The sequence below is a fragment of the Pelophylax lessonae genome, assembly GCF_965119305.1.
Source record: "Pelophylax lessonae genome assembly, chromosome: 4".
Lineage (NCBI taxonomy): Eukaryota > Metazoa > Chordata > Amphibia > Anura > Ranidae > Pelophylax > Pelophylax lessonae.
The window spans coordinates 260,950,535-260,976,349 of NC_138771.1; the positions used below are offsets into that span (position 1 = coordinate 260,950,535).

General features: G+C 44.5%; 1 protein-coding gene across 1 annotated transcript in view; it reads right to left on the reverse strand.

The window, feature by feature from the left end:
* Positions 1–22,330, reverse strand: part of RAB21 (RAB21, member RAS oncogene family) — a 34,913-nt gene extending 12,583 nt beyond the window's left edge. Inside the window, exon 1 of the mRNA XM_082253109.1 lies at positions 21,998–22,330. Coding sequence (XP_082109235.1) covers positions 21,998–22,150 — 153 coding nt within the window. The 5' untranslated portion in view covers positions 22,151–22,330. The remainder of the gene's footprint in view (positions 1–21,997) is intronic.
* Between the last annotated feature and the right edge of the window lie 3,485 nt (positions 22,331–25,815).

The following is a 25,815-nucleotide window of genomic DNA, read 5'->3' on the forward strand; positions in this document are numbered from 1 at the left end:
CCCACCTCTCCCATCATGGATTAGAAAATAGTTTGTTTTTCAAAAACTTTCCAACATGCCCGATCACTCAAATCCAATGGCTGCACAAAAATCGGCAGTTGCTGCCGCTCACTAATAGTGCGAAATTCGAACTAAAATTATTTCGAATTTCGAACCAGCCTAACCCTCACCTACTCTTCTGAAATTTGTCTGTTACTGCTGGAGGGTTCCCCTCACTGGTAAAACATTGAGAGAAGGACATGAGTGAAGAGAAATCTCTAACAGAGCCCCAAGTACTTGATCTACACAAAGAACCATGTGTTTACAATGTACCTGAAGCATTCTATTAGGTAATTATAGTAGTCTGTTGACCAATATTCCACGTTAAAGTGTAACTCTGCTTTTTTTTTTAATAAAAACACCACAATCCCCTCTGGATGATCTATGTACATTGCAAGGATTTCACCAAACTTTGTAGCAGATTCCTACTGGTTTCTGTTTCTAAGAAAAATCTGTATGTTCCACTATATCTTCGGAAGGATGACTCCAGAATGGGAGAATCTGTGCTCAATCAGCTGATGCACTTTCAGTGTTTTAATGGACGAAAGTGTCAGGGCACATGGCCGCAAAACCTGCAGGGCGGGCCATGTCCGCGGTGGTCAAATCAGATTCAGGATCTGAGGAGACAGATGAGGCAGGGGAAGGCCCGCTACCCAAAAGCCACTTCCACCCAGGACACAAAGGACTCCAGGACAGCCATTAATGCATCTATGGATGGTTGGGACACCATGGGCCCCACAGCCTCTGAGAGGGGGTAAGGCGGGGAAACGTGCCAAAGACTCCATCAGGTAATAGGGGGACCCCCAGGAAACATAACACTGCTAAAGGACAACCCCACTGCACTGGTAGCACCACCAGGTCCCCAGCAACAAGAGCACCCCCACAATCCTGCAGCAGAGAAAGGGAGGACCCCACCAGACTCTATCCCCCACCAGAAAGGCACCGGCTGCACCAGGATAACAATTGCTCCATGTGCAGTGTCCAGGGAAAGGAAGGACCCAGGAGTCATCACCAGGGGAAAAGGAGGGGCTCCCACAGCCGAAATCCTCAGAGGCTCCTTTGTAGTGGTAGCTGCTTTAGAATGCTGGACAAACGAAAAACAAGCTCCAGAGAGACTAATACAGGCTCCCAGGAACCCAAGAATAATACCCGAGGGAAGGGGGGAACTGGGCACAGAAGTCTCCCCCCCCCCAGACGATAGCCCAGTCGCCGGCAGCGTACCCCCCCCCGCCCCCACTACCATGCCCCAGAAATAGCCCAGACCACCACACTACCCAAGATGGGGGAGTGGATGGGTGCTAGATGACAGACAGGGACCACCAGAATACAGGGGGGCCTAACGGGAAGGAGGGAAACACGGGGGTCCGTCTGACCATCCCAGGGAGGGGCCCGTGTCCACTCCAAATCCCTCCAGGAGGAGACAGCTACTCACCATACCAGGAACAAAACAGACTGCTCCAGACAGAACCTCACTGCCATCAAAATGGAGGGGCTGTCGGGTAGAAGGAACGCTGCGACGCAGGCCGAGACCCAGCCGTATGCGTCCTTACAAGGCGTTTAACTCGCAGGCCAGCCCCCGTCCAGTGGGGCTATGTCACAGCCGACCTAGCATGGAGCTGTGGTCTGCACACGCTTGCTGGCCAGACTGGGGTGACCACTGGATCTAGATCTGGGAGTTGATTTTAGATCTTGCAGGAAAAAAAAAAAAAAAAAAAAAAAAAAAAAAAAAAAATCGGGACAAAAAAAGCATTTTAACCACGCCTGCCGCAGTTTTACGTCGGTACTTTGATGGTAAATACAGGGGTTATGGCAGCGGATAGCTGTCATAACCCCAGTATTTTTAAACCGCAGGCGGCCTGCTTTAACATAAGGGTGGTCCCAGCGGCGGATTCTCAGCGGGATTACCTTAATGGGTGGCGGTAGAGGTGCCCCCTTCCCACCATTTCCTAGCTTACCGGACCCGTCAGTAGCGGGAAAAACAATCCAGTCCGCTGTCCTTTCAGGCAGGAAGTCGAGTGAGGGCAAGATGGCCCTCACTCGACTATGGCCTTGGAGGACCGGAGCGACGTTGCACGTCGCTTCCTAGCAAAGGATTTAAAGAGCCCATTTCCCCCCCCCCCCCCCATCATGAAAAAGATGACTTTTTTAGTGTAGATGTGAGAGCTGGGGTCTTTTTGACCCCAGATCTCACATTGAAGAGGTTATGTCATGCTTACTTCTATTACAAGAGATGTTTACATTCCTTGCAATAGGAATAAAAAGTGATCAAATTATTTATTTTTCTTAAAAGTGTAAATAAAAAAAATTTTAAGCGTCCCATCCCCAGTTAGCCTGCATGCAGAAGCGAACGCATACGCAAGTCGCGCCCACATATGTTAACGGTGTGCAAACCATACATGTGAGGTATCGCTAGAGTGAAAGCAATAATTTGAGCCCTAGACCTCCTCTAACGCTATACTGATAACCTGAACAAGAAATTTTTAAAATGTCGCCTATGGGGATTTTTTTTCTTTTTTTTGGTACCAATGCTTGTCGCCATTCCCCGAGCGTGCGCAATTTTGAAGCATGACATATTGGGTATTTACTTGGCGTAATAACTTTTATCATAGAAAAAAAAAAAAAAAAATGGGCTTACTGTTTTTTTTAATTTAAAAAAAAAAAAAAAAAGTCTATTTTTAAAAAACAAAATTGTGCTTGTAAGACTGCTGCGCAAATACAGTATGATAAAAATATTGCAACGATCTTCATTTTATTCTCTAGGGTCTCTGCTAAAAAAAAATTATATATATAAAAAATAAATTGCTTGGGGTTTTTTTTTTTTTTTAGCCAAAAAAAAAAATGGATTTTTAACTTGTAAACAAGGGTTAGAAAAAGGCCTGGTTCAGAAGTGGTTAAGGAAAACAAAAAAAAAAAAAAAAATTGCCAGGACCAGAGATCGCAGCAAGAAACTAGGTCCTTACTCCTGACTAGGCAGAAAAAAGACCCATAGTAGTACCCATAGCAGAGAGAGAGTATACATCCTGGGACTGCCCACAGGTGTAGTCAAGTTCTTTTGCTGCCTAGTGTCCTACTCCTGTAGGGGGCAGTATAACCCAATGGTCAAGAATGCTACGAAGCTGTGTCCGTCAACGAATGAAAGAAAATTCACAACAGCCTGTAAAGCATTGCATCCTCGAATAGTAAATCACAGGTGTAATGTCAGGCTCCTGCAGACACTCCGTATAGCTGTATGGGCAGACAGTTATTGAATTGCAGGAAGAATTAATCATCAGCGCCCTCGCAGTACTACAAGCTGTCTGCCGCAGTGGCAGGCAGGACTTGTTCATACATTCACAGAACAGATGTACTGTATTTAACAGACCCCTAGTTCCTCCTTAAAACTAGGAATTGGTTAGGAGGATACTTCTGGTTTAATCTCCTATATGTGTTGTGGGGTGCTGTCTACTAAGGTGTAAAAAAAAAAAAAAAAAAAAAAAATGACTGAAGATTTAGTGCAGTTTGTCTAAAGTGGACGACACACTATACAACTTTCATTCAATTCTCTTGTACAACTTTACTTGATTTACCAAAATCATATAAATGAGGTCAAAACCTAAACATTTCCAAACTGCATGCAATCAGGCAATCCTTTAAATACATAATTGAAGGCAAATCTAAAGGCCATAAAACAAACTTGTATAATGCATATCCAGCTTAACATACATTCTTTTAATCTCGCTCTACAGAGCTTCATTTGTATGTTGGGGCAGCATTCTAGAGCACCGTCTGTATTATTCTTTACCCACGTTTGTTCCCCCCCAAACTGTAACTAGCCATGTAGATGCTCTGTCTCTATTTTCACTCTTATAGCCTCACATATAAAACTGATGGTTCTTCCAACCTAGACATAAAAGCAGATCACAAAGCATTCCTTGTTTTTAGCAATGCAGACAATTTAAAACCTCTATAAAAATATAATGCAACCTACATACAGTACTGTAGAATAGTAAAAAGCACTCCCTGGTGACTCAAAATAGGCTTATATTTTACAATAAGTGTGCAGAAAATTGACCATATAGATTGGATCTGTCAAGGCTAGCAATCATGGAAAAAAAAAAGCATGCATTAAAGCAGGATTCCAGGCAAATAGACTTTAGTTATGAATTCCGGGAGGAGAAAAAAAAAAAAATAAAAAATAAAAAAAATCAAGAATCACTGCCCATTCTTGTATATCTACACTTTCATCCAGCCAGATTGTATGGCTCACAATATACTTCCAGCCCATTGCGGCTCTCATACGCAAAAGCTGCAATATTGTTTATTCAGTCCTCTTCCCATTCCATTAACGCAACATCTTCAGGTTTGTGAATGGTTCACAGAATACAAGGCGTTCTGTAAATAGGCAAAGGGGAGAGGCGAATAAATGACACGGCAGCTTATGAAATGTCATTACATAGAAACCTGTAGAGCTAAGAAAATAAGAATATCAAAAGGCAAAGTACATATCAGGGAAGGAGGGGGCAATTACTGCTTAGGGAGGGTCCATTACAAATTTCTAGCCCACATGTTATATGAATTACGTATTTCTTTAACTGGCCATAGACAGATCAAAATTTCGAGCAGTCTATGGGCAGGCTGGTTGGAAGGTTCCAGGCTAGCAGAACACAATAGTGCTGCGGGAAGGTTTTCCCTACCAATACTGACTGTGTTGCATCAAATAGAAAATTGCTTTATATATGGCCTGCCTTAGCTTTCGGCTTTGTGCATTAAGTAAGCTAGACCTCTGCGCCATACATACACCTGTTCTTTGTGATTTGTACGCATCCCAAACACTAGGTGTGTTAAATCCTCCTGACCCCTGCGCATTTTAAGCTGTATTGTTCAGTATACACTCCTCACCAAAATTGTTCACGGTCCCAATAGCTGATGTGTGTAAAGTCACCCCAGTCTTTTAAAACGATGCTCATCTATGGGTTGGCACAGTAAAAGTCTCTGTCTATACTATACTGAATTGGCAGGAAACCGCAAGTTTTGGAAAGGTTTCCATTTAAAAAAAAAAAACAAAAAAAAAACCCATTGTGCTGATGTTTATGTGTGTCTGGAGCCTGTTGCTCGAGACAAAAGAGACTAAGGGCTCTTTCACACGGGCATTCCGATCAGATCCGCCTGTCAGTTTTTTAGGCGCATCTGATCTGATGCCCCATTTAGCCCTATGGAGTAGCGGATGTCAGCGGTGACATGTCCGCTGACACCCGCTGCCATCCGCATCCGATCCTGTCCATGGAATCCAGACGGATGGAAACCCTATTTTCCATCCGTCCTGGGCATTGGATCGGATGAGAGCGGACAGGCGGGCCGCTCTCATCCAATTCCCCATAGAGAGCAGCGGGGCTCTGACACCTCCGTCTATGCACACAGTGCGGAGACGGAGCTGTCATCCGCCGGCTCAGCGGGGATCGGTGTATCGAACCCCGCTGAGCAGAGCTCGGTCTGCAACGGAATGCGGACCGTGTGAAAGGGGCCTAAAGCATATTTTGTGGGTTCAAAAACGGTGGTATGTGTGCTGTGTAAACAAATAATGGGCTCAGGTTTTATTGAATACCCCATTCACACTGTTACTGCAATTTGGTCACATCCACCACAACAGTGCTTCACTCAGTGTACCCCAGGGTCTGACAAAGCAACTGAATAAAACCTTTCCAATTTCATCACATACCTTATTTTAGACCCGATTGTATCATTACTGGGTATATGTGCTTCATTGTGCAATCATTGCTGGTGGGAGAGGCCAGCAGAGTGCTGTACATGGCTTCCTGAAGACATCGCAGTACTCTACCTCACTACTCCTCTCAAAAGCCCTTTGCCCTGAAGCAAGCACTGCAGGAGTTATGTAAATATTAATATGCCCTGATGGGAGGGGTGGGTGTTCCTAGGAAGGCTGTAATTGTTTTCAGACCGCCTTAGGCAACACCCACCTTTGATGCGGAGCCTCCATAACCCAAAGAACTAAAACCTAAATAAATGAAAAGGGACAGGCAAGACACCCTGGATAGAGGGGAAGAGCTACATGATGCTGGAAATCTTCAGCCAGCTAATAGAAGGTGGGCTCTGACTTGCTGCAGCTTCTAAAGAACACTGTAAAAATCTCAGTGTGCACTGAAATCAGACTAAGCATTTTCAGTACAGGAAAGGAACCAATACAACTGTGCAAGACTGAGGGGGAAGGCTGGAGTTCAGTTTTAATTGCTTCAAAAGATCAACCTGACTCGTTACCATGGAGTAATGTTCCTGTTTTGCTCAAGATTTTACAATTAAACTGTCGATTTTGACCACAGTACCCATATTTGCATTTTTTTTTTCTTCCAGTGACAGTGAGAAAATAAGAGGGTTCTTCGAAGTTTCTTGCTATAGGCAATGCAGACACATACTTTAATAAAAAGGAGACTGTGTGAGATGAAGAACATCTATGAAAACCAGGGGCGTAACTACAGGGGTTGCAGGGGTTGCAATCGCTACCGGGCCCCATGCTCCAGGGGGCCCGGTAGCAAACCAGTGGGTGAACTTCCAGGATTGCAAAGGTCACACTTGCGACTGGACCCTGGCATTGCACCACTGTGGGGAGGCCCCAAGATTGCAGAAAGGGGGCCCACTGCAGAACTTGTTAAAAAATCCTGCTGCGGGACCGTAATAAAAGGCCATGCAACGAGTGTAAAGAGCCCCGGGATTAGTGGGAAGAGCCCTGGGCTTGAAGGTAAGGGCCCCGGCCAGGGGTCTGGGGGGCCCTTCATGGTTTCTTGCATCAGGGCCCTGAAGGTTCTAGTTACGCCTCTGATGAAAACTATTAAATTCAACACAACCCACACACTATTGTACAGTAAAAGAACTCTGGTGACATTGAATAGCTTCATAAATTACAATAGGCACACATAAAATTGACTACATGGATGTGATCCGTTATCATGGAAAAATATGCTTGCATAAATACTTTTCACTAATCAAAGAGGGAGTTGCTAGAGACTGATGCTACATGGGCCAATTCTTGCATCATTGTAAAGATCTGAAAGGAATATTAGAACCTTCTATTTTCTGAAAGGTGAACAGCTGGGCCTCATTCACACAGATAAGCAGGCACTGACAGCAGCAGGAGACAGTGTATAGCTGTGGCTGGACTGACAGGTGTGTGCTGACAACTGAGGCCCCTCAGCCTGTACAATCAATGACAGGCTGACAGCAACCACAGCTGTCTGCCACGTCGGTTTCCACACATAGAATTCTTACCTGTGGTTAGCGACAGATGTCTCTCTCAGAAGCCCTAGCTGTCCATGTGTATCTTCACATTCAGCAGTTACCTGTGATAAGGGTCACAGATGGATTCAATCAGCCTATCACTGCTTTGTACAGGCAGCAGGTGCAGCTGTGCACACACACACACCTGTCAGCAAATTTGTTCTGCCAGCAGGGAGCCTTCCTAGCCAGAACAGAATGATCACTGCTGGCAGCTATAGCCGCTGGCAGAAATCGCATGCAAAAATTGTGACAGCCTGGTTGTACTGAAGTCAAATCTATGAATCCACCTCAGTACAACCAGCCTGCCCATACATGGATCGAATCTTGGTCAGTCCCTGCTAAACTGGCCAAGATTTAATCCATCTACAGCCAGCTTAAAGCGGCGTTCCACCCAAAAAAGTAAGCTCCACATGTTTGCTTCCTCCCCCTCCCTCCGCTGCCACATTTAGCAACTTTTGGGGGGGAAAGGTCGAGTGGATACCTGTGAAAACCAGGTACCTGCTCCCACTTCCGCGTTAGATCACCGCGATCGTTGTGCGGCGATGTACGAAATTTCCGCCCACCCCCCCTCCCCCTTCTGGGAGAGACGAAGGTCCCAGAAGACAGCGGACCATTCAGAAAACCCATCGTTGTCTCGCAGTGGTAAATAGGCTGTGAAGCCACAAGGCTTCACTTTCTGTCTCCCTTAGTGAAGATGCTGGCACCTGTACTTGAAGCCAATGGACCGATAGGGTTGGGGTGCCAACATTGCAGGATCCCTGGACAGGTAAGTGTTTGTAGCTGCTGACTTGTTTTGTTTCCCCAGGCTGGAACTCCAGGTTCCCTCAAAAAAAAAAAAAAGTCAGCAGTTACAAATACTGTAGGAAACGAGCAGAACTTCCCGTTTTTGGTGGCGCTCCGCTTTAAAGCGGAGTTCCATCCAAATGTGGAACTTCCACTCATTTGCTTCCACCCCCCCCCCCCCTTCGGTGCCACATTTGGGGGGGGGTACCCATTTTTGACAGGTACCCTTCCCCACTTTGGGGGGGGGGGGGGGGGAACGGCCCCACGGCGAAGTGAGGACCCCTCCTTCTACCCTCTGCCGCCGAGCCAATCCAAGTGCGCAACGTGCTTTGTGCATGCGTAGTAGGGACCCGCCCGTTCATTGCCGGGTTCCCTGACCGGCAATGGTGGCGGGAGCACCCGACAGGCGATGGAAACATCGGCTGTGGTGCTGACATCGCTGGATTCCAGGACAGGCAAGTGTCCCAATATTAGAAGTCAGCAGCTACAGTATGTGTAGCTGCTGCTGACTTCTAATTTTTGGAGGGGGGGGGGGGGGCCGAACTCCCCTTTAAGTCCTGTTGTGGGGTTACAACACTATATTTTTGTGGACATAGTGCTGTTAGCCCTGCCCAGTATCTAGCTAAACTACCCACTCTTTGATCCGTTCAACAAAAGGGCCAATCGTTGTTTAGATCAAGATAAGAACTAAGACAGCTAAATACTCAGATAACACAGGAAGACTGCGCAAGACCACAGGGCAGCTCTGTATTTCTAATAAGGTTAACGGTTTTTTTTTTGTACCACAAACACAAAATTATTCTAATGATATATTTAGGAGACCAAACATAAGCACACAATAAGTTAAAGAAAATGTTACCCATGCTGTCTGTTGTTCATGTATTTAAAAAGTATCCTGTTCTCTTTGTAGGTCTTCCTTTATGTGAAATACCCGGTGTTCCTACCATCCTCCCTGCTTTCCCGTTTCAAACTGGCCACACTACGCATAAAAGTAATCTCAGTGTGGTCAGTTTTCTGGCTGTGCTAGGAGACTAGCCTGCCTTTCATCCAATGATCAGACTTGGGCTACAATGCCCCCCTCCATAGCAAATCACTGGGAAGGTCAGTGTATTGATGTTTCTCCAACCCCACCTCTCAAAATCTTCTATGCAGCTGAGAACAGAGGGTATATAAATTCAGATTTCTAGTTTGAGTAAAGTATGATAAAGTAATAATTTTCAAAGAAAAAAAAAAAAAAAAAAAAAAGTTGTTTTTCCAACCACTTTAGCCCCGGAAGATTTTGCTGCTCAATGACCAGGCCACTTTTTGCAACTTGGCACTGCGCGACTTTAACTGACAATTGTGCGGTCATGCAACGCTGTACCCAAACAAAATGTAAGTCCATTTTTTTTCCCCACAAACAGAGCTTTCATTTGGTGGTACAGTATTTGATCACCTCTGCGCTTTTTATTTTTTGCGATATTAATAAAAAAAGAATGAAAATTTTGCTAAAAATTGACATTTTCTACTTTGACAGTTAAAAAATATCCAATATATTCAATTTTTGTCATATTTAGGCCAAAATGTATTTAGCTACATGTCTTTGACAAAAAAAATTCTCTTAACCGCTTTAAGACCGGAAGATTTTACCCTCTTCCTGACTAGGCCACACTTTGCAATTCGGCACTGCGTTACTTAAACGAACAATTGCACAATCATGCGATGCTGTGCACAAATTAAATTTACGTCTTTTTTTCCCCACAAATAGTGCTTTCTTTTGGTGGTATTTGATCACCTGTGCGATTTTAAATTTTTGGGGAAAAAAAAAAGCGACAATTTGGAAAAAAAAAATATATATTTTTCACATTCTGATATATAACATTCCAAAAAAAAAAAAAAAATGTTTTAAGTCAAATTTTAACATTTTAGGCCAATTTGTTTTCTGCTACATATTTTTAGTGAAAAAAAAAAAAATATAGCAATAAGCGCATTTTGTTTGGTTTGCGCAAAAGTTATCGCGTTTACTAACTACAGGAAAGATTTGTCATTTTTATTTGTTTATTTATTTTTTTACTGGTAATGGCGACGATCTGCAATTTTTTTGCGGGACTGTGACATTGCGGCGGACAGATCGGACCCCTGACATTTTTGACACTTTTGGGGGGACCAGTGACATTACTACAGTAATCAGTGCTATAAATATGCACTATTACTGTAATAATGACACTGGCAGGGAAGGAGTTAACACTGATGGTGATCAAGGGGTTAAATTTATGCCTCATGGTTACTGACGTGTGTGGGTTCTCGCCGCCTCTCCTCCTCTGGCCCGACTCCCGCTGTGTCTAGGCATGCCCAGAAGCTGTGCAGGGATGAAGCGCCGGCACCGGAACTGACGAGCGGAGCCGGTGCAGGGCATTCTTGGGCCAAAGAGGACGTTCCGGATTCAGCTGCCCACACCTGAGATGGCAGCACTGGACAAGACATTTTCAAGGTAAGTATTTCTTCTAAAAAGGTGCAACCTGGGACAGTTCAGAGGCTATCCATTCTGAAATGCACTAGCCCTGACTGTCCCGGGGGTATTTTTATCTAAAAAACGTTTGAGGATGGAACTTCGCTTTAAGTAACACTTTAACCACTTGCCGACCGCAGCACGACTATCTACGTCGGCGGTCAGCCCCTCACAGGCAAAGTGACGTAGGTCTACATCGCTAGCCTGTGAGGATCTAGGGAGCGAACGCGCGCCGCCGGAGGCACGCTCCCGCGTGGTCACGGACCCCCCCGCGCGTGTGACCGGCGGACCCGATGTCCGCCGGTCACTCTGCGATCGTCGGGGGAGAGGGAGAAAGTCAGGCGGCTTGTGTAAACAAACCACCTGTCATTCTCCCCGGTGTATGAATGATGATCATACGGTTCTACTATGTAGAACCGTTGATCACTGTTCATACATCTCAAGCCACAGCCAATCACAGTTAGAATCACGCCCCTAGGGACAAACATAGCCCCTCCCTCAAAAAAAGTTAACCCCTTCACTGCCAGTGTATTTTTACAGTAACAGTGCATATGTATAGCACTGATTACTGTAGAAATGTCACTGGTAACCCCAAAAGTGTCAAAAATGTCAGTCAAGGGTCCGATCTGTCCGCCGCAATGTCGCAGTACCGCAAAAAAAAAAATAAATAAATAAATTGCAGATTGCCGAAAAAAAACAACAACAAAAATGACAAAAATCTTTCCATTTGTTAGTAAACGCGATAACTTTTGCGCAAACCAATGAAAATACGCTTTTTGCGATTTTTTTTTTACCAAACATAGGTAGCATCAAACAAATTGGCCGAAAATGTTAAAAAATTTAGATTTTTACATTTTTTTGGGGGGGAATTTCATATAAAAAAAATGTGAAAATATTGCTATTTTTGCAAAATTTACGCTCTTTTTTTGTTTATAGCGCATGATCAAAAAAAAAAAAAAAAAAAAAAAAAAAAAAAAAAAAAAAATCGCACAGGTGATCAAATACCACCAAAAGAAAGCTCTGTTTGTGGGAAAAAAAAGGACGCCAAATTCGTTTAGATACAGCATTGCACGACCGCGCAATTGTCCGTTAAAGTCACGCAGTGCCGAATCGCAAAATACCCCCTGGTCAGGAAGGGGGTAAAATCTTCCGGGGCTTAAGTGGTTAATCTGTAAAAGTTTAATTTATCCAGGTCATGGTATAGCTAGACATAGTCACAATAATATGAACTTGTTCTGTAATGCAGAAGACATTCTACCACTTACCCAGTGGCTTCCTCATTTCCAATAAGTGTCAGGAACATACTCGTTACAGCCACATGGGTAACTTAAATTGGCCAGAGATTTTTTTTTTTTTATTGCGCACAGCAAAGAAAACAGAAAACAGAAAAAAAAAAAAAAAAAAGGGATTCCTCTACCTACACAAATAATGTGGATGGAGAGATATAACCCCCACCCCCAGGACACTGTTAGGTAGATTTACTAAAACTGAGGGGTGAAAAATCTGGTGCAGCTTTGCATGATGGCCAATCAGCTTCCAATACTAGCTTGTTCAATTAACCACTTGCCGAGGTGCTACAGTCGAATGACGGCTTCATTGCAGCCAGCTAGTTCTGGCCTCCTGTGATCGTGGCCACTGCGGGCGGGGCGCTCTGCGATCAGTTTCGGGAGCCAATCAGCTGTGTCCAATCTACAGCCAATCATGCATGTAAACAGAAGCAGGTTATCGGCACACCCTTCCTCATGCTGATAATCAGCATGAGGAGAGGACATGAGGGCCAATAACTGGCTTCTCTAAAAAAGGGACATGTACACTGATTATCAGTGCAGTCCCACCAGTGCAGGAGAAACATTACCTGGTTTGCAAACACAATGTTTACTAGCTTGTCCCCACATAAATAACCCCCCCCCCCCTTTTTTTTTTTTGTTCTCCTCTTCTCCCGCCCTACCCAATTATTCTGGAAAAGGAAAGTAATGGAGTATATAGGAAGAGAAGCTACACCACTTATTTTTTCAGTACCATTAATATTGGTTCTTTGAGTTTCTCTTATCTTGTCTTGTTCATCTGTAATTATTGTCATGTTATGTATTGGCCCTTTCGGTGCTTTAATTAAAGCTATATTTGAAAAAAAGAGTTTACCAGCTTGTCTAATGATTGACTTCTGTCAGATGGGGCCAAACTAAACACTGATCGACATTCGGCCGGTCTCTGCAGAGATGTCCATCTATTTCCAGCTGAAGTCACCATAGAATGTGTGAAGGCAGACAATGAATGTCCAGGAAAATAAGGGGAGGTGTAAAAGATACCGATTTACCCAAAATTAGAATTTGAAAGGTTAACAAGTTTTCATGTGGCCCGATTCATGGGAGGTGTGACTTTTAATGATAGGTCCACTTTAACAGCTAGTCTGTTCACTAACCTACAGAACAGTATTACAAACAACTATTTTTTGCCTTGCCATTGCTGCACAAAAAAAGAAAATCTGATAACATCTGAAACCTGTAAGGCATACCATGTGACTAACCGTTCTACAGTACATCAGGAAATGGTCTGGTACTTATTTTTTCCTTTTTTGGCAGGTCTGCCCCGTTAAGAAAGTTACAAATTTTTTTTCTATCCAAGCCTGCAGCAGGTAATAAAGCACCGCACAAGTATTATCATCATCTCATCCAGTCTTATTAAAAATAAAAGTCTATCTGGACTGACCTTTATCCTTTTTTACCCCCAAAAAACCCATGAAATAAGCTTTCAGGGCTTGGCTAATCAGGGATTCCCCCATGTGACCTATTGAATAAATAGGGCCTCATTCACATGGCTGATTAGAGCTCTGCTTGTCCAAGCATCAACATTTTTGCAGTGGGGATTACAGGAGTGTGCAATCAGCAGACTGCACAGTTCAACAGCCTGACACACGGCTGTATGCATACAAGTGCAAATTGAGTAGTTACATTCTGTTAGGGCAAGTTCACACCACATGCATTCCAGTGCGTTTTTTTTTTCTGCATCAAAAACATATGGAAATTAGGTTGCACGGTTTTTAATAGCATAGTTCACACCAGTGCTTGCAGTTCCAAAATCAAAAAATAAAAATACACCAAAAAGTTTGAACATTCTGCATTTGTACTGTACTAGAACGCCATAAAACGCATTAAAAAAAACACACTGGAATGCACCTAAATGCACGTCTAAGGGAAAATGCACTGAACTGCATCAAAAAATGCATCAAGAACGCACTGGAACACAAAAAATGCACATGCAGAAAAGCATCTTGAATGCGTTTCTATGGTGTTAACTGACCTTCGGGACAGTTGCGTGGTCCTAGATGCAGACAATTTGTATCCAGAGCTGCTCATTCATCTATATATGCATGTAACCACATGACTGCACATTACATGAATACAACAGCAATAGCTGTCATTAATTTGTAAAGGCTGCGACTGATAACACACCTGCAGCTTCTGGGTGCGGGTACTTCCTACTTGACAGCGTACAGCGTGAGCCCCCAAGCTAGTGTGTGCTATGCAGGGGCAGTGCAACATGTTACAACGCAAGGCATGGTTTACATTATTTTTAACTGTATTAACATGTGACAAAATGACATTTAATTCAGTTTTATGCACTGCTGCATGTCGCTGCCTTTTTTACACAGTGCACCCCACACACACACACACACACGTATAGTAAGATCAGGACACATGGGAAACTTTCTTTGTGCCCTGGTTATGAGCCTGCGTTGAGCTATGCAGTCATAGGATGAATAAGCTCCATGGGTCTTTGAATGCAGGTAAAATGTACCTGTGCAGTGGTTTTGATATGGGCTGCAACCTGTCCCCTAGAAGAAGCCTTTTCTCCTCACTTCCAGGCAGTTGCCAAGGGACTAAGGCACAGCAGTAACTAAACTTGTGCTGGCCTGTTTTGTGCGCATAGCGCTTACATACTTATTCAATGCATTACACTCATCGGAAAAAGGCAGACTCTGTGCTACATTCTGTCCAGCGCACATCAGTAAAACACACTGGTGTATCCCTACTGAAATACATCAATTTTACAATCTAGAAGCGCTGCCAAGCGTTAATGTGCTGATTAATACATCTGGTGTGAATGGACCTAAAGTGGTATAAAACCCAAAGGCAAACATTATATTGAAGCTTACTAATTCTTAGAAAGGTTGGCTGCATTCATTTACTTTTGAGGTTTTCTTTCCTATATTTTCAGATGGTGAAAATAAAGGAAAGAAAACCTACAAAGAAAATAAATGCAGCCAACCAATCTAGTAAGTGTTTTTTAACAGACAATGCTCTCCTGCAGATGTAGCAGTTACAGGGTGGAGGCAAACCATTTAACACTGACAGGGGTACCAACAATGATCAGGGGTTACTTATGCAAGACTTTATTCCAAGAGAAAAATAAACTATTACTGTAGCTGCTCACAAAATGTTAGCTGGAGTTCAGCTTTAATTTGTTAAAGTATATGTAAACGATCACCTTGTAAAACAACCCATTCAGTTTAAAATAGAAATAAAAAGGTAAATCATTTGTGTATAGATAGAAAACTAGGGATGCACTGATATATTGGTCCTCAACAATGATTACCCGAAAATAGGGCCAAACATTGGGATAAAATTTGCAGATAATGACCACCATAAATTTGCCACGATTTTCATTGGTCATGCGACTCAAAACCCGTATAAAAAATGCAACGCTGGTGCAATTTTGACGCGTTTGTGCCAAGTTTTCAATAGGGAGGTGCACTACACCGCAACAGACCAGTGTGAAGACATACATAGAATTATAAAAGGGATGCATTTTTCTTGCAGTATTTTTTTTCCATGCAAAAGCGCTTCAAAAACAAATTAAAAAGCTGAATATAATACAACTACATTACAATATAATCTATATTTTTTTTTTTGTTTTTTAAACTGTCTATTTCGGTTTCGGATTTAAGTGAATCTGAATTTTCATTTTGATGCACCACTAATAAAAAAAATTATAAATATCTCCGACATTCTGTTTTTAGAGTGATCACATATCCTCAGTCCTCAGCTGCATAAGGAGTTCAGAAAGCTGGAGGAGGGGAAACAGCAGCACCCTGATCTTTCCAGTGCATGGTTGTGCTGATGCCATGGGGGGGGGGGGGGGACAATACAAAGAGGACAGGATACTTAAGCTGACCAAAGACGGACTAAAATTCAGTATTTCAGTCATTTCCAACTTGGGTAATTGAGTGTTTTTGCCATTTATAGCATCTACAAAACTATGAGCTATATACTGGAATTTATATTTATTTATATTAGTAATGGCGGTGATCAGCGGCTTATAGTGGGACTGTGATTGTACGGCGGACAATCTGACACTTTGTGGAAACTGATTGACTGTCACTGACATCTCCAGTAACACTAATACAATGATTAGTGCTAATAATATACACGGCCACTGTACTGGCTGGGAAGGGGTAACATCTGGGGCAATCAAAGGGTTAAAATGTATGTCTATGTGTAAAGTGTTTACTGTGCAGTGCTTTTACTAAGGGATGCGCCGGTTTTATCCGCCGCTTTGCAGAGAAATAAAAAAAAAAAAAAAGACACATCGCCGCTGTCAGAAGAGAGCTCGGTTTTTTTTTTCCCCATTTGCAAAGCTATTCCCTGGTACTTGCTCTGCCAGGAGCCGGTGATTGGCATGTGCAAAGCTGGGTGGACGGGCAATCTGCCTATGAAAACAAGAGCTGTGCAATTGTTAAAAAAAAAAAAAAAAGTTGCAATGTCGATCCCCACCCCGCGATCTTAAGTGCCCGTTCCCATTGGTGCGATGCGGGAACCCCGCAAATCCACTGCGGGTTCCCGCATCGCACCCGATTCGCAGGCAGTTCACACTGCCATATGCAAACTGCTGGGAGTGTCAATATAAAGTTAATGACACCACCAGATTCATTCTCCTATCGCAGTGAGAACTGTCAATTCAAACAGGAATCGGATCACATAGGTGTGAGCACCCATGCGATCTGATTTTGGTGCAGACCAAAAAAAAACAAGGGTCCTGCATGACTTTGGTCCGAATGCGATGAAAATTCAGCCATACAATCTGTATGGCCAAATTTGCATTGCACAGACATCGTTTGCGATTTGCAGAGCAGTGCGAATCACATGCGATGTCTGACATCGCTATAGTGCTGGGATCCTTAAACTACGGCCCTCCAGCTGTTGCAGAACTACACATCCCATGAGGCCTAGTAAAACTCTGACATTCACAGACATGACCAGGTATAATGGAGGGCCATCGTTTGAAGACCCCTGCTATAGTTTAAACTGGCACTAAAACAGCATTTCCTCTATTCATACAGAGCTGTTCTCTGCTCACTCACAGCTGTCAAAAAAAAAAAAAGCCTCCAGCAAATGTTTATCAACATTGTCAAGGCTGCTAGATAACTAAAAACACAATGCTGATGATCCTTTTGTTATTTTAGATCAAACAAATGAACTTCCATCAGTTTAACCTCTTAAAGAGGTTGTAAACCCCAAAACATTTTTTTTTTCTGCACCCTGCAAGAGAAACACATAATGAGCTAGTATGCATAGCATACTAGCTCATTATGAAATACTTACCTTAGAACGAAGCCCCGCCGTGCCATCCGCTTACCTGTATGACGGGCGACATGTCACGCGCGGGAGCCGACGGTCACGGCACGGGGCTCTGAAGGAATGGCACGAGCGGCCATTCCTTCAGAGCGCATGCGCCAGGGATGTCACTGGCTGCATTGAAGGTAAATATCTCCTAAACGGTACATGTTTAGGAGATATTTACAGTACCTTATAGGTAAGCCTTATCATAGGCTTACCTATAGGTAAAAGTTACAGAGGAGGGTTTACTTGCTCTTTAAAGAATAAGCCTTTTTGTGACACTTGTACGCCAAGAATTGTGATCTTTATTCTAAGAAAAAAAATGGCGATTCTCTTTTTATCCAGAATCGTGCAGCTCTAGCGGATTGTCATTCTGTCAGTAGGAAAGGTATGGATCCTGTGTCTCTGCAAAGCAGGAACACGGATCTATGCCTTCCATCTAGTAAAAGCACCCTCACACTGTGCACAAACACTGGCTAGGCACAGTTAACCCTTTGATAGCCCCTGATGCTAACCCCTTCCCAGCCAGCGTCAGTAGTACAGTGACCGGGCATATTTTTAGCACTGATCACTGTATTAGTATGGTCCCCAAAAAGTGTGAAAACTGAGTTAGGTATCCAATTTGTCCGCCGCATTATCACAGTCTCGCTACAAGTCGTTGATCAGCGCCATTACTAGTATAAAAGAAATAACAAAAAATTACATGAATATATTACATAGTTTGTAGACATAACTTTTGTGCAAACCAATCAAAATACACTTATTGGGATTTTTTTTTTTACCAAAAACATGTAGCAGAATACACATTGGCATGAACTGATGAAGAAATTTGATTTTATACATTTTTTTTTTTTTTATTGGATGTTTTATTTATAGCAGAAAGTAACAATTTGTTTTCAAAATTGTCGGTCTCATTGTTTATAGCGGGGGAAAAAAAAAAAAAAAAAAAACGCAGAGGTGATCAAATACCACCAAAAGAAAGCCACATTTGTGGGACAAAAAAGGACATCAATTTTATTTGGGTACAACGTCACAGAATCGCACAATTGTCAGTTAAAGTAACGCAGTGTTGTATCGCAAAATATGGTTTGGTCATGAAGCAGGGGTAAATCTTCTTCTGGAGGCCAATTGGTTAAAGCGAAACTACACTGCATCGGAGCACCACAAACCAAAGTGAAACTTTAGTAAGGAAATTAGGTCCTGCCAGATCACTTCAGGCTGGCCCCCTTTGCAGGTATAGCAATAGAAAAATATTCAAAATAAGTGCCTATACTGTTTAAAGTACAGTAATGCACCCTGATCTGCACATGCTCAGTTGCACTCTATTTATAAGCACTGCCGAGTTTGTAGAGGCCGATCTGCTGACAGCCTTAAAATGTAATTAATCCTTCCTTTACAGCCAAGGAAGCTGCTTCTATTTGATCTGTAAATGCAATGGTGCTGCATATGTGATCAGTTATTGACAGTTTGCTGGAAGACAAGCAAATGTGACAGCAATCCCATCACTCCAGGAATGAAACTTAAATTGATGCATTTAGTTGTGCTTTACAATAAAAGGCTCATTCACACCATAGGTGTATGAAAACCGACATTGGTTTCCAAATGTGTCATTTTTGTGCCCTATTCACACCAATGTTGATGTCATGTCAGTTTTTTTTTTCCCCCCCATGCAGAAAAAAATCTGCAGGTGATACCAACATTGTTGTCTCAACAGGGTACATAGAGACCAATTGTTTTTTGTGCCCTTGCAGAACATGAACAGTAAAGCTGATTGTCGCTGCACCTGGTGTGAACGAGGCCTTACTGCTGTTCAGGGGCTCTGGGCTTCAGCAAAATGACAACCTCCAGCAGGAAGAATCAGGAACAATGCTGGAGGCAATTTAAAGCACACACTAATGTTAGTAGCAGAATTAAAAGTGCCGGTTCACATTTGTGCGGCTTGCGAAATCACATGTAATATCAGAGCGCACTGCTCCTTCATTACATGCGATCTCATGTGTGGATGCGAGTTCAGCCATACACTTTGTATGGCTGAATTTGCACTGTATCAGCACCAAACACGCACAGGACCCTTTTTTTCAGCCGCATCAGGATCGGGTCGCACAGTGGGTTTTTTTTTTTTTTTATTAAGCTTTTGAGGGTAAAGTTCTGCTTTAACCGGTTGCCGACCACCGCACGACTATATACTGCGGCGGTCAGCCCCGGCAAGGCAGAGTGACGTACCGATACGTCACTTGCCTGTCACTTGCTTGTGAGCCAATAGCGGGCGGGCACGGAGGCACACGCCCGCCGTGGCTCGTTCACAGGGAAGTTAGTGCGTGTGACCGGCGGACCCAATGTCCGCCGGTCACTCGCCGATCGTCGGTACAGAGGGAGAAAGTCAGGCGGCTGATGTAAACAAGCCGCCTGTCATTCTCCCCTATGTAGAAACAGTGTTTAGACGGTTCTACTATGTAGGACCGTTGATCACTGTTCCTACCCTAGTAGCCACAGCCAATCACAGTAGAAAGCACGCCCCTAGGGACACACTGAATCCCTCCCTCCCCAATAAAGTTAACCCCTTCCCTGCCAGTGTCATTTTGCAGTAACAGTGCCTATGTATAGCACTGATTACTGTAGAAATGTCACTGGTAACCCCAAAAGTGTCAAAAATGTCAGTCAAGGGTCCGATCTCTCCGCCGCAATGTCGCAAAAAAAAAAAAAAAAAAAAAAAAAAAACCCTGGTCTTCAAGCAGCCAAATCCTCCGGGGCTTAAGTGGTTGATTAATTTTTAACAATATTCAACGCAAACTCTCCCCTCCATCCATGTCTCCATGCTTTATTTTGTTGACAAATCACTTAGAAAAACACCCCCTAGGATTTCTGGCTGTGGCCATATTGAGTAAAGGCAAATGATTCATCTAGTGTTTACTTCCTGGAATCCATCTGCCCTTAACTCAAGCATGCATGCAGGAGAGTGACCCCTCACCTCCTGAAGACTCCTGGAATGTGTGACATCTGCCTAGGCAAGAAACCCCCCCCCCCCCCCCCTCCATCCATGTCTCTGTGCTTTATTTTGTTGAGAAATCACTTAAAAAACACCCCCTATCATTTCTGGCTGTGGCCATATTGAATAAGGGCAAATGATTCATCTAGCATTTACTTCCTGGAAGCCATCTGCCCTTAGCACAAACATGCATGCAGGAGAGTAACCCCCTGTTGTGGAAATTGTATTAATATTTATGTGGACGTTTCTTTAGGATGTATTTTTAGTTAGTTAATTTGCTCGTTCATGAAAATGCACTCCCCTTCCTTTTTTATTTCTGAATGTATGCATGTCTGTGATTGGTGGTCTTGAAGCCGCTCCCCTGTAACCCCCATTTTGATCTATGCCTATAAATAAACCTGAGCGCTGCACTGTAAAGCAGCGATACATCAGTTGGCATTGAATTTACAGCGAGTGTCTGTTTCTTTCTTTGCCGCTTAGCACGCTGGGATTAACCTTATACAAAAGAGCTGTACATTGTACTTTTAGGTAGAAGGGATTAATGGTGCTTGGCGCGTAATAATATCCCCAAGTGTGCTTTTCAGTGCACCTAAGAGAATTTCTATGTTCCAAACCCCATTAATTTCCACCCCCCCCCCCCATACTCCTGGAATGTATGACATCATCTGCCTAAGTAAGAAACCAGGAAGTAACTAAAACAAGTAATCTAATATACTTTCCTATGTATTTACTAACGCTAGCAGCATGTGGATTAAAAATAATCAATGTTTATTGGGAGAGTGAAGTTCCACTTAAAGCTACAAAGACTGCCGGGTGAGGTTGTACATTTGCCATGGCCGCAATTCTGACAAGAATTCCACCCCCTGTTCATATAAATGGGGCTGCAGCGTGGGCTTTCAGGGGTTAAAACAGGCAGCGAGAAGGCGACATGAGGTCACATGACGCCTGTCAAATGCCATCTGAAAAGCGATCCATCGCTGATCGAGCTCTAAAAGTGATCCAAATTGTAAAGTGACTAATGCAACACATGGTGAGGTCTGTACAAATGGCAGTCACTGAGATGGAGCTGCAGGCTAAACAACACAAGTTTCCACACACAGCAACAAGTCCCCCAGACTGATGGAGGGGCTGTGTGGTGATGACAGGAGATGTACACACTGCCCCCCCCCCCCCCCCCAGCACAGGAGGCCCTAACACACACACAGCAACAAGTCCCCCAGACTGATGGAGGGGCTGTGTGGTGATGACAGGAGATGTACACACTGCCCCCCCCCCCCCCCAGCACAGGAGGCCCTAACACACACACAGCAACAAGTCCCCCAGACTGATGGAGGGGCTGTGTGGTGATGACAGGAGATGTACACACTGCCCCCCCCCCCCAGCACAGGAGGCCCTAACACACACACAGCAACAAGTCCCCCAGACTGATGGAGGGGCTGTATGGTGATGACAGGAGATGTACACACTGCCCCCCCAGCACAGGAGGCCCTAATACACACACACACAGCAACAAGTCCCCCAGACTGATGGAGGGGAAGTGTGGTGATGACAGGAGATGTACACACTGCCCCCCCAGCACAGGAGGCCCTAATACACACACACAGCAACAAGTCCCCCAGACTGATGGAGGGGCTGTGAGGTGATGACAGGAGATGTACACACTGCCCCCCCAGCACAGGAGGCCCTAATACACACACACACACACACACAGCAACAGGTCCCCCAGACTGATGGAGGGGCTGTGTGGTGATGACAGGAGATGTACACACTGCCCCCCCAGCACAGGAGGCCCTAATACACACACACACGGGGCTGTGTCACCTGCAGGGTGGTGATGTGTTTGTCGTTGAACTTGTTCTCGCAGTATCTCAGCACCAGAGACGTCTTGCCCACACAGCCCTCCCCGAGCAGCACCACCTTGAACGAGTACGTCTTGCTGCCCCCGGCTCCGCCTCCTCCTCCTCCAGCCGCCATGGGCACCAACTCAAGCGGGGAACACGGAGCCCAAGGCTATACCGGAGGCCACACGCAGTCCCAGGAAGCGCCCCCTGTTTCCTCACACGGCTGGAGCAGCGCTCAGCTGATCGGCGGCTTTCTGACAGGCCAAGGTCTCTCTGGTAGACTATACACCTCCCTCTAATGGCGTCTTCTTCCTTCTACGTCACGGATACACCACGTGATGTGCCGAGACACTGGCAGGCGGGCAGGCGGACGCCCCGGGGGGAGTGGTCTGGTCAGCGAAGGGGCGTGGTTTGCGGTGGTTTCTGTGGGCGGTGCGGTGACAGTGCTGGTTTCGTTTCTGGGAAAAGTGTCAGCCGGGGAGGTTCCTCTGTGTACTGCTAGAGAGATACCTGACTGTACCACGTGTGACACACAACTCATCCATCTGTATAGTGTCATGAGGTATAGCGATGGGGCCATAAATGATTGATCAATCTCTTCTCATGTACCCTGAGGTTTCTTCAGGAGTGCCTTGGCAAAATGCCTAAAAATTCATCAGAAGTGTACAAGCTAGATGATTTAAGCCTGCCTTTTAGTTACACGAAGTCACAGCTGTTTTCGTTATGTTACATTACCGATTTCTAGACCAGTGGTTTCCAAACTGCAGCCCTTTTCTTGCTATTATGTGGCCCTTGGGGCACTATTTTACTCACTGATGCCAATGATGGGGCACAATTCCTTCTAATGACACATTGATGGTGCACAATTCCTCCCAATGACACATTGATGGGGCACAATTCCTCCTAATGACACATTGATGGGGCACAATTCCTCCCAATGACACATTGATGGGGCACAATTCCTCCTAATTACACATTGATGGGGCACAATTCCTCCTAATGACACATTGATGGGGCACAATTCCTCCCAATGACACATTGATGGGGCACAATTCCTCCTAATTACACATTGATGGGGCACAATTCCTCCCAATGACATCAATGGGGCATCATTTCTCCCAATGCCACCAACGATGGGGCACAATTCCTCCCCATGACACAACAATGGGGCACAGTTTCTCCCACTGACACCAATGTTGGGCCACAATTCCTAGCAATGAGACCAACTGCAGGGCACAATTCCTCCCAACAACACCAACAATGGGGAACAATTCCTCCCAATGAACACCAAAGATGGGCCTCAATTCCTACCAATGACACCAACACTGGGGCACACTTCCTCCCACTGACACTTTTTCTAGCAATGAGACCAACTACAGGGCACAATTCCTCCTAACAACACCAACAATGGGGAACAATTCCTCCCAATGAACACCAACGATGGGCCTCAATTCCTACCAATGAGAACAACAATGGGGCACGATTCCTCCAAATGACACCAACGATGGGGCACAATTCCTCCCAATGAAACCAACAATGGAGCACAATTCCTCCCACTGACACCAATGTTGGGCCACAATCCCTACCAATGAGACCAACTATAGGGCACAATTCCTTCCAACTACAGGGAACAATTCCTCTCAATGAACACCAACAATGGGGCACAATTCCTCCCAATGAACACCAACAATGGGGCACAAATCCTCCCAATGAACACCAACGATGGGGCACACTTCCTCCCACTGACACCAATGTTGGGCCACAATCCCTACCAATGAGACCAACTACGGGGCACAATTCCTCCCAACAACACCAACAATGGGGAACAATTCCTCCCAATGAACACCAACGATGGGCCTCAATTCCTACCAATGAGAACAACAATGGGGCACGATTCCTCCAAATGACACCAACGATGGGGCACAATTCCTCCCAATGAAACCAACAATGGAGCACAATTCCTCCCACTGACACCAATGTTGGGCCACAATCCCTACCAATGAGACCAACTACGGGGCACAATTCCTCCCAACAACACCAACAATGGGGAACAATTCCTCCCAATGAACACCAACGATGGGCCACAATTCCTACCAATGAGAACAACAAGGGGGCACAATTTCTACCAATGAGAACAATGGGGCACGATTCCTCCAAATGACATCAACGATGGGGCACAATTCCTCCCAATGAAACCAACAATGGAGCACAATTCCTCCCACTGACACCAATGTTGGGCCACAATCCCTACCAATGAGACCAACTATAGGGCACAATTCCTTCCAACTACAGGGAACAATTCCTCTCAATGAACACCAACAATGGGGCATAATTCCTCCCAATGAACACCAACAATGGGGCACAAATCCTCCCAATGAACACCAACGATGGGGCACAATTCCTCCCAATGAACACCAACAATGGGGCACACTTTCTCCCAATGATGGGGGACAATTCCTACAAATTATACCAACTATGGGGCACAATTCCTCCTAATGACACCAATGATGGGGCACAATTCCTACCAATGAGACTAATGATAGGGCACAATTCCTCCCAATGACACCAATGATGGGGCACAATTCATACGAAGGAGACTGATGCTGGGATATTTCCTATTTTCGATTACCACAGTACCACCCCCCCTAATGTCTAAAGGACAGTAAAACGGCCCTTTGTTTGGAAAGTTTAGAGACCCCTGTTCTAGACACTGGCATCCTAACAACCAGTGACATGATCATTTAATAAGGAGGATTTCTGTTGCTTCCACTGCATCCTTGTTTGACCCTCCTGTGCCCCTCTCCCTCAGCACTGGGGTGACATTAGCTGACTGATGGAGAGAAATTGAGGGAGAAGAGAAACATTGGAATACTAGTCAGTACCAGCATGCAAAAGTGTATTTGCTTTGGAAGAAAAAAATCACCTCTAAAGTTGTGTGTCCTATGTGTGGATGTTGCTGCATTGTGTAAAGCTATTAGAATAGTAACTTTTTACATTTTACAATTGGATGCCTAGAGACTGTCCATAATTTTAAAGGGTGCTTTCACTAAAAAAAAGGTTGAGAAACACTGATTTATAGACAGCAACCCATTTGGTTGATATGCCACACAGTGAAGTGGATTTTTAATAGCTACGATTCAATGAAAACTAACGATTGTAAGTTATTGATCACATCTCTGTTTCCACCATGTAATCAGGTTGATCAAAATACAACCGTATTCATGTACAAAGTATCAGTGCTGCCGATCAATGCAAAATATTTGATAAAACCCCAACCTGGTCATTTGATCCAATCCAATCTAAACTGAACTTATAACGATTGGAAGGGATGTTATGCCTATTAAAAATTTTTTTTCAGATTTGATCATTTTGGCTGAATCTCACATCAATCAGATGATAAAAATGAAGTGGGCATGGCCACCAAAAAACTGGAGCAGACAGAATCTGAAGTCGCTCTACTTGGTAACCAATCAACTAATAGTTCAGCTTGTTCAGTTAGGCCTCCTTTAGATTTTCGGTTTTGCCTACCGTCCCCCTCCCCCCCCTCTTAAGCTGCAATAGGCATTGGAGGGGGATGTTTACATGCCCTGGCCGCAATGCTTCACTTTGTGCCTGCGGCAAAGTTGACCCAACATGTAGCAATTGGTGGGCAGCAAGCCCACTGAACGCTACACATTCAGGTCAATGGGGGAGGGCTGCAAACACACTCATTTGTGGCCCGTTTGTTGGCAAGAATAGGGTTAAAACAGGAGGCAGGAGATCGCTTCCTCACCGACTGTCAGAAGCCTCTGGAGCGTG